The 9389-nt window shown below is 34.3% G+C and overlaps 1 protein-coding gene across 1 annotated transcript; it reads left to right on the plus strand.

Annotated features, from left to right (window-relative positions):
• Nucleotides 1–1655: 1655 nt before the first annotated feature.
• LOC306865015 (F-box only protein 15-like) lies at nucleotides 1656–9155 on the plus strand (the record flags this gene model as incomplete). Its single annotated transcript, XM_079409343.1, has 9 exons — nucleotides 1656–1727; nucleotides 2324–2406; nucleotides 2498–2728; nucleotides 5991–6191; nucleotides 6273–6396; nucleotides 7554–7633; nucleotides 8065–8210; nucleotides 8794–8804; nucleotides 8886–9155. 9 exons carry the CDS (start codon nucleotides 1656–1658, stop codon nucleotides 9153–9155), a joined length of 1218 nt encoding a protein of 405 aa, XP_079265469.1.
• Between the last annotated feature and the right edge of the window lie 234 nt (nucleotides 9156–9389).

Raw genomic sequence — 9389 nt, forward strand, 5'->3', positions numbered from 1 at the left:
TAAATAAATAAATAAATAAAATTAATTGATTTTTTAATTCTTACCTTAATTGCCTAAGTAAAATCAAAGTGGTACCAGAGTTTCAACCTGTGCAATACATTAATTGCACTTCATCAATAACTTTAAACTTCATTACTGATGAAGAAAATTCAAAATAAATTCTTAAAATCAAATAAAAATGATAGAAACCACACTGACATGTTAGATAGATTTAAACAAAGGTGTTATCTGAGAATTGTCAGAATATAACCTCATTAGGAAAAATAGCACATGCAATAAGCAATCAGTTTTGTGCTTTCTATCTATTAAAAAGCTTTTCAGAGACGCTCCGGAGCTGCTGTAAAGTGTATAAAGTGTGATTCTGGGTTTGACAGGTCTACTCAGTATGTGTTATGCCCACTGAACCCATTCTTAACCTCCCTAATTAATAGTTTCCCTCACTCTTCAAAGTTGCTAATTGGAAATATCATGCAAGACAATCGCGGCTGGCGCCTTCTAAAGAGTGAAATTAGGATACTGCTTTAATTCATAATGGAATGACTCAGTGTCTTTATTAAATATGAAGTATAATAGGCACTTCACAATATGGTATTCTTGTCTTAGGATACTTGACAGACTGCAAATAACAGCAAATATTTTATTAACACATTTGTGTGACAGGCTCTGTGGAGGTTGACGTTGAGTATCCGAGAGCAGCGGCTGACCTAGGGCCTGCAGAAGGGCGAGTAAAAGAAAGAAAACATCAAATGTCAAACTGGGTGGTCATTGGGACCTGTGTATCACAGGGCCCAGAGCCGTTTATGCCCACAGAGAAGAGCTCTCCCCAAACAAGAGAACCCGTACATTATTGTGAATGTTATGACTATTACATCTGACAGGCAGCAGACCATCATCACTCTTGAGATCGCCTAGACATAAAAACAAAAAAAACCTTCCCTTTGCTATTTTTTTTTGCTTTATTAAAATCTCATCTGATATATTTCACAAGGAAAAGTTTACAATTTTAAAGTTTAAAAATTTGCTGAAGATTTATTTACCCTAAAGCAACCCAAAATGTAGATGAAATGAAGTCCTTCAATCATAATATCGCTTTCTCCTTGACAAAGTGGTCTCTTGTCTGAATCAGGAGAGAAATATGCACAGATCAATCAAGCAAACATGGATTTTGATGTCAGAGGACAATATGTGTGGATTTTTCACTGGAGGAAGAGATATTATGGATTAGCCTACGGACTCATATTTTGGACAGAAGCATCGGTTCAAGTTAATGCCTTAATGATGGATTTATTTCTTACAAATACACAGTTTTGTGCTTCACAAGACAGTATGGTCTGGAGTCATGTGGATTATTGTTATGTTTTTTAACAACTGTTTGAACTCTTATTATGACGGCACCCATTCACTGCAGAGGATCCACTGTTGAGCAAGACCAAACAAGACAAGTGAACCAGCAAAAATTAAAAAAATGAAAAAAAAAAAAAACGAATACATATATATAAAATTATATTTATATATATTTATATATTATATTTATATATATATATAATTCAAGGAATAAAAAGAAAAACACATTCAATATTTTGTTACTCTCAAATTGTTCACGTAGGATTAGCCCTCATGGGTCGTAGTTTGAAAACTACTGAAACTTCTCGAATATGTTGTTTCAAAACGACACTTCCGCTCCTGGCCTGTTGGTGACGGCATTTCGCCAGAGGGAGACATCACCTGTTAGTAGAAGAATGTAGTTGTTCTGTTCAGCGAGACTGAACAGAAAACAAATTAAGATTTATTAAACACGCTTCAGAAGAGATACAAATTATGTCTTCGCAATCCGTGAAGACCCAGAAGGAAGATGCTGGGCAGCCTTCAATTATTAAATAAAATCCATGTCCAGGTTGTTGTTACTTCTATGTTATTTAACATCATCCTGGCTTTAATGCTTCTGCACTGCAGAGCTGTGCTATATCTTTTCAGTGTGTTTGTGTCTAATTTTCTCAGAAAACAAAGAAAAGTAGCTCTACGACATCCATTGGTCAACAGAATGACATCCAAACGCAAAGAAAAGACTTGTGAAAACTCCTTAGAAAGGCCAGTTTTGCGAGTATGGTAAATTTAGCTTTACAGTGACTCTCTTGCTCGCATCACTAGATAGATAGATAAATAAATGATTTGTTATTTGCATGTTTATGTATTCATTTAGTATTAAAATGCTATTATGCCACTATTATATATGTTCTCCTATCTATCTATCTATCTATCTATCTATCTATCTATCTATCTATCTATCTATCTATCTATCTATCTATCTATCTATCGTTCTCAGGATTCTCTCTCGTACTTGGATCCTGGGTCTCTTTTCTGCATTAGTTTTGTCATCAAGCATTTCCAGGAACTGTCCAACAGCAAGTGAGTGAGTTTGTTTTTCTTCAGGCCTTCTTTCTCTCAAAGCTCAAAAATCAATCAAAACCATTATTTCCTCATCCCGTTGTCCTTGCAGTTTTATGTGGTATCAGTTTTACATCCACGAACGTAGCAAAAAGAAGAGAGCCAGTCAAGATCAGATGATACGTGATCTTGGTGTGGTGGGTGTGCAGGAGAGGCCAAAGAGATACTGGAGAAATGCATTCTTCAAAGAAGTTGCCGGCCTGAATGTGAACAAGTGGAGAACAAAACTACAACGCATTGACACTTATTCAAGACTGCCGCGACAGACAGAGGAAGTCATAAGGTTAGAGATTCTGGCTTTTTTTATTTAGTTTATTTGCGAATTCTCTATTAACTAAATGTGAAGATCTTACAGTCAGTGTCTCTTAAAATCCCTTTTCATTTTATGGTTATTATATCCTTCTTTAATATGACGAGATAATTGGTTTGGCATATTGACACGCAATCTGTTTCTTTATATAAATATGTACGAATATAAACTACGTTCAGTTGTTTTGATTTATTTCCTTCAATCCTCTTTTTGTACGTCCCTACATCTACATTTAGTAATACACAACAAGACTTTGTAGTCAAAATATCATCTTTGTTGTGACCTATCTAATCTGTTGAAGATGGCATATTCCCCATCAAATATATGTCAGGGTGTGTTTTTTCCCTCCTGCAGTGTCTGGGCTTATTAAAGGTGAGTGTGAGAGTCAGCGTCTTAGATTTGCTCTGTGCTCCTGGGCGATGGGATACGGAAACACGCTTGATGATCTGCAGGCCACGGCATGCTGTTGTCTTAACCTCTGATTAGAGCTGCCGGGCCACTCAATTTTTCGACTCAAAGAGCGTGTGGCATACAGGGGGAATGAAAATAATTGTGGTCCCCTCAGAAGGCTGGGTGAATTGTAGAAATAAATTGCTTGGCCCCTACCGCTTGCCCAGACAAATCCCCATAGGTTCCTCAGTTACAAAGACACAGAAGGATGAGATTTACTTCGGTAATAATCATCTCCACTGACTTGCAGACACAAGCAACAGCTATTAATGTCTCTGGGACTCTGCTTGTATCTCGTTTTACAGCATTAATTGATATCATATGTTGCCAATGCCCGGCACATGATGGCACATCATATTAGGTATTTCCCCAACCTAATGCCCTGCTTCTTTCAGAATCAATGTCATTCATTGCTAGTATCTAGCCAAACAGACACTTCCCTGCTCTTAATCAACTGAATTAGGTTAACAACAGTACCTCCATATAAGTCAGGCAGTCAGTTAATCAGCCAATAGTATTTTTGTGTTTTTTCCCAGTTAATCTTTTAGTTTTCATTTGTCATCTGAACACAGTTTTGATTCTCAGGTAAAAGAATCTTAATTTAAAGAGGCTGAGGATACTTTTACAGGAAAACTAGATAAAAATACAGACTAATTTTACCTTGTATTCTCCATTTTTAAAAATAGTTTTGTATTTATTTATTTATTTACTCATTTATTTTGTTAACTTGCAATATTAAATACAAATCTCTGAAAACAACATTATATATACATACATGCTTTATACATACATATACATGTCTGTGTGTGTGTGTATAAAGATAGATAGATAGATAGATAGATAGATAGATAGATAGATAGATAGATAGATAGATAGATAGATAGATAGATAGATAGATAGATAGATAGATAGATAGATAGATAGATATGAGATATACACAGTGCTTGAAGTGGAAAAAAAGAAGTGCCGGTACCCCCCCCCCCCCCCCCCCCCCTTTATTTATTTATTTATATTATGTAAAATTTATATTAAGTACTTTTTAATAATTCACAATGTATGTATAGTGCCACAATCAATCGATCAATAATTAAATACAAGTTTTCAATCCAAATTCGCACAAGTCAAGCTGCAATACCAAATAGGACCACAGGGAGATGCCAAAGACCACTAAATCACCTGTCTTTAATATACGGATCGATTCAGAATCGCTACATCTCTGACCACCGCATATTCAGCGTTCATTATAAAACACTCTTGCTTTTAAGCCAAATACACACTGAAATGAATAATTTTACTGAAATCTGGACGTAAGTCACTATTCTCTCCATAATTGCTGATTAATTCGGCCGTGTTTTCTCTGCATTAGCGCTGTTTTGAATTCGTTTGCTGGATCCTTGGACTTTCCAAGAGTTTACGGTTTAAAATGATGTGTTTGCAAAATCCTGCATCTTTTCATTTTAAGATATGATTTTCGGTATATAGTACTGATTCAAATTAGTAATCAATTATTAATTATTACTCTGCGCGTGCCTCCCCTCGCACACCACACAATGAAGTGCTTCTTCAATTCAGCGTTCTAGTTCAGCAATGAACGCTGCTTGCGTTCATTCACGTGATTGGTCGAGATGAGAGGTGATCCCGCCTGGGTATTGTGATTTACATAGTTTCTATATAATTTCTAATCATATATGGGATAATATAGCCTAATCACCCAGACCCTGACGATTTTACTCTGAGTACCGGCAACATGTCAGAAGTGCCGGTGCGCACAAAAAAGTGCAGTAGTGTACTGCGTACCGGCCCACTTCAATCACTGGATATATAGATAGATATGAGATATACAGATATACAGATAGATAGATAGATAGATAGATAGATAGATAGATAGATAGATAGATAGATAGATAGATAGATAGATAGATAGATAGATAGATAGATAGATAGACAGACAGACAGACAGACAGACAGAAATGAGAGACGGAAATGATAGATAGATAGATAGCTAGACAGACAGACAGACAGACAGACAGACAGCCAGACAGACAGACAGACAGACAGACAGACAGATAGATAGATAGATAGATAGATAGATAGATAGATAGATAGATAGATAGATAGATAGATAGATAGATAGATAGATAGATAGATAGAGACAGACAGATAGATAGAAATGAGAGATAGATAGATAGATAGATAGATAGATAGATAGATAGATAGATAGATAGATAGATAGATAGATAGATAGATAGATAGATAGATAGATAGATAGATAGATAGATAGATAGAGTATGTGTGTATGTGTATATATTATTAACTTAATTCAAAATATAGTCTCTAAAAACATTATCTTGCAGTTTTCATATTTCAGAAAATTTTTGAAGTGATGAAATCATGTTTATTTTTTTAGATTATTTAAGTCTAAACCTCACTTTTTAACTTCATTAGATTTTTGTTTTATACATGCTTAAAAATGCAATTAATAATAAACTTACTTCAAAATATAGTATTTGAAAAACAATTTTACCATTTAGTTTCATATTTTAACATTATACTTTTTTTGCAAGTAAAGAAGTGTATTTTGTTTTAGGGATGTTTCAGGAAAACAAGATAAATATACAGATTAAACATTATTTTCATCAGCTTGTTGTTTTCTTTGATAGGCCTACATTTTGTTTTCTTGATCTTGCATTCCCCACTTCTTCAAAAAACAACAAAAAATCCATTGCCCTTAAATGATCTGAGAGCAGAGGTGTCAGATGGGGTTTGTGTCATGTGTGTCTGGCAGGAGTCTGTGCATTACATGGGAGATCACAGTGACTGATGGGAGAGGACGGCGGAGCACCTTTGAGCAGTCTCATGCCTCCTTCAGCAGTACGGCTGTTTTTGTGTTCTGGGGTGCTGTCACTTGGCCTCCTTTCAACCAGCTCACCTCCCTTGTGCTTCACGGAGTGTTGCGGGTGCCTCTCGATTGCCCTGCTCCTTACAGGTGTGGTAGGTGCCAAAAATACAAAGCTACAGCTTTACTCCAAACTAAATGATGTAGATGTTTCCATCTTGTGTCTTTCAGGCCGGGCTGGAAATCAGTTATGTCCAAAATAAAGCTTCAAGGAGAACACCGTGAATTTTGTGTTTCAGACAAGATTGTCAAGATGCTGTATGTTGGACAGGGTGTAACTTTGGGATTCTGGAAGGTATTTTTCAATTCTGGAGTTCACCGTGTATATTGTGGAGAAATCATACATTTTGTGACACTTATTTTATTAGTATTGCTGTTTGGTTCGCTCATTTTTAAAATTATTTTGTTTGTGTTTTGTCTTTTTAGTTTTGCTTGGTTTTTGCATGTTGCCATTGATGCTTTGAATTTTATTATGACGTCTTAGAATATTTTCTTGAAATAAATTAATAGCTTTAATCATGCATTGAATTTTTAAAAATAAAATTTAGTCTTTTAATCAATTAAAGTAAAAATCAATAATTTTAAATTTTAATAATATTTCACAATACTACTTTATTTTTGTGTGAATAAATGCAGCCTTGATGCAGTGAGCATACAATAACAGCATTCTTTCAAAAGCATTACAAATATGGCCAACATAAATTTTTTTAATAGTAGAGTGTATATTATAGTGCTGTCAAACGATTAATCGTGATTAATCGCATCCAAAATACAAGTTTTTATTTACATAATATGTGTACTGTGTTTGTTTATTATGTATATATAAATACACAAACATACAGTATATTTGGAAATATTTACATGCATGTACATTTATATATTTATATTATTATATTTTTATATTATATTATATATATATATATATATATATATATATATAAATATATTTAAAATATTTGTCTTTATATACAGTCAGGTCCATAAATATTGGGACATCGACACAATTCTAACATTTTTGGCTCTATACACCACCACAATGGATTTCAAATGAAACGAACAAGATGTGCTTTAACTGCAGACTGTCAGCTTTAATTTGAGGGTATTTACATCCAAATCAGGTGAACGGTGTAGGAATTACAACAGTTTGCATATGTGCCTCCCACTTGTTAAGGGAATTCCCAATATTTATGGACCTGACTGTATATATATATATATATATATATACACATGCATCTGTTTGTATTTATATATACATAGTAAATATACACAGTACACACTCATATATTATGTAAAACAAAAACTTTTATTTTGGATGCGATTAATCACGATTAATCGTTTGACAGCACTAGTATATTATAATAATTATGATCATTATTAGTGGTAATAATGGTCTTCATTATATAATAATAGCATTATAAATCAACAATTGTTAATTCTGTGCTTCTTATACAGGACCAATGGGGAATTGCTTTTGTCATGGTGAACTTGCCCAATCACAGACTTGTGGAAAGAAGTCTTCATGCATCTATTAGGTATTGTTTTATTTCTTCTTATCATTTTGTCTTTTTTTTTTTTTTTTTTGCATTTACAGAAGACTTTTTGCATTGGCCCCTGTTAAAGCCCTTCGCAAAATGTAATATGTATTTCATTTTCTTAATCCCTTTGGTTTATTTTTCTGATCTCTCTTTCTTTCTCTCTTTTATTAATCACAGATGTGTCTGTGTACTGTACATCAGAACCTAAATGTCAGTTATGCATCACCGTTAGTATAGTTTGGTGGTGTAATAACTCCATCTTCTGGTGAAGCTGAACACTGTACAGCTCTGACTCATCAGTTGTTACACCGCATGTTTTACTGCCATACTGTCTCTACAGTCCTCAGTGTGAAAAGGTAAATTGACACCCACTTTGTAGTTAATCTCTTTCTTTCTTTCTCTTCTTTATCCCTCATTCACACCAGTAGTCCATGTTCAGCAGCTGGAGTCAGTGCTTTGTTTGATGATGTGGACCCAGAGTATGGTCTCCATGGATACATTGCTTACATTGAACTGCACAATACAGTGAGAGTCATCATGTCTGACCGCTTTTCCCAGTTGTTTTGCAGAAGAGGTAAAAGCAGACATTGTGTACTCTGTAATAAGAATAAGAGTTTAAATTAACAGTTGAATCGTTTATAATGATTTTAAAATCAGTCCCTATTAAACTTATAGTTTACATTCTGAAAAATGACATCCAAGTGATGGTACAAAATAAATAATAACCTTATAAGTACACGAATGAGCAGTTGGCTATTGTTACAGTTTTACACTAAGATTCCTTGACAGTTGATGGTTCTAGATTGTTGGCAGTAGATGGCACTAGATTCTAAAAAATATATGAGGGTGGTCCTGCTTTAAGCTGTTTTTACCCTTAAATAGTGTATTAGAGCATCAAGTTGAGCATTTTTCTTTACACATATTTCATAAAATATGAAATATTTAAATCAGAATATGACCAAAGGTATATGTATATTTTCAGATTTACTTCATACAGCCCTGAAAACCACATTTTGATAAAAATGATTTGAAAAAAAAGAAAAGAAATAGAAATTGTAAAAATAATTTTTTATATAACGGACAGGAACACTGATAAAAGTATAGTTTTATTTAGTGTCTTAATTATTTTTGGGCTCATTATATCTCCCCTTTGGTAGACAGCCAGAAAGTACCGAAGTGCACCTCTTTTTTATTCACAGCACTTAATACTAATATTAGGAAGTTTTCATGGTCTAATTGCTGTCTTCAGGACTGTTGCATGATCAACCTCACTGTATGGGATGAAGCCAAGCAGCCTTTTTGGTGCGTCAGTGCTCATGTTGTGATGACAAAAGCAAGTCAGGACACGGTATCATATGATTTTGATGGCGGGAGTTTCTCCATCCTATACCAAGACTCGGAGGGGAGGATTGAGATGAGACTGAAGCAGATGGAGTACAAGGAACAGTATTTTGTGGTTAATCTAGTGATTTACATTGCTGTTGCCAAAGTGAATAAGTACTTTGGGAGAGATTATTGAAGACTTTGTGTGCCATTTCGGTTTGTATGACAACCGTTTACTATATTAGACTTTAAATCAAACAAGGCTGCTGCAAAACTTGTCAGTTTGTAGCAAGATTAAACTCCCGTTGAGATTATTGTAGCTTTTTCTTTTCAGGTTAATGTTTTGGCTGATCGTTTTTATACATTTTAATATCACCAAACACTTAAATACACATTTTCACGGACCATTATATTTTAATCGCAGGATATA

The sequence above is a fragment of the Barbus barbus genome (genome assembly GCF_936440315.1).
Source record: "Barbus barbus genome assembly, chromosome: 46".
NCBI classification, from domain to species: Eukaryota; Metazoa; Chordata; class Actinopteri; order Cypriniformes; family Cyprinidae; genus Barbus; species Barbus barbus.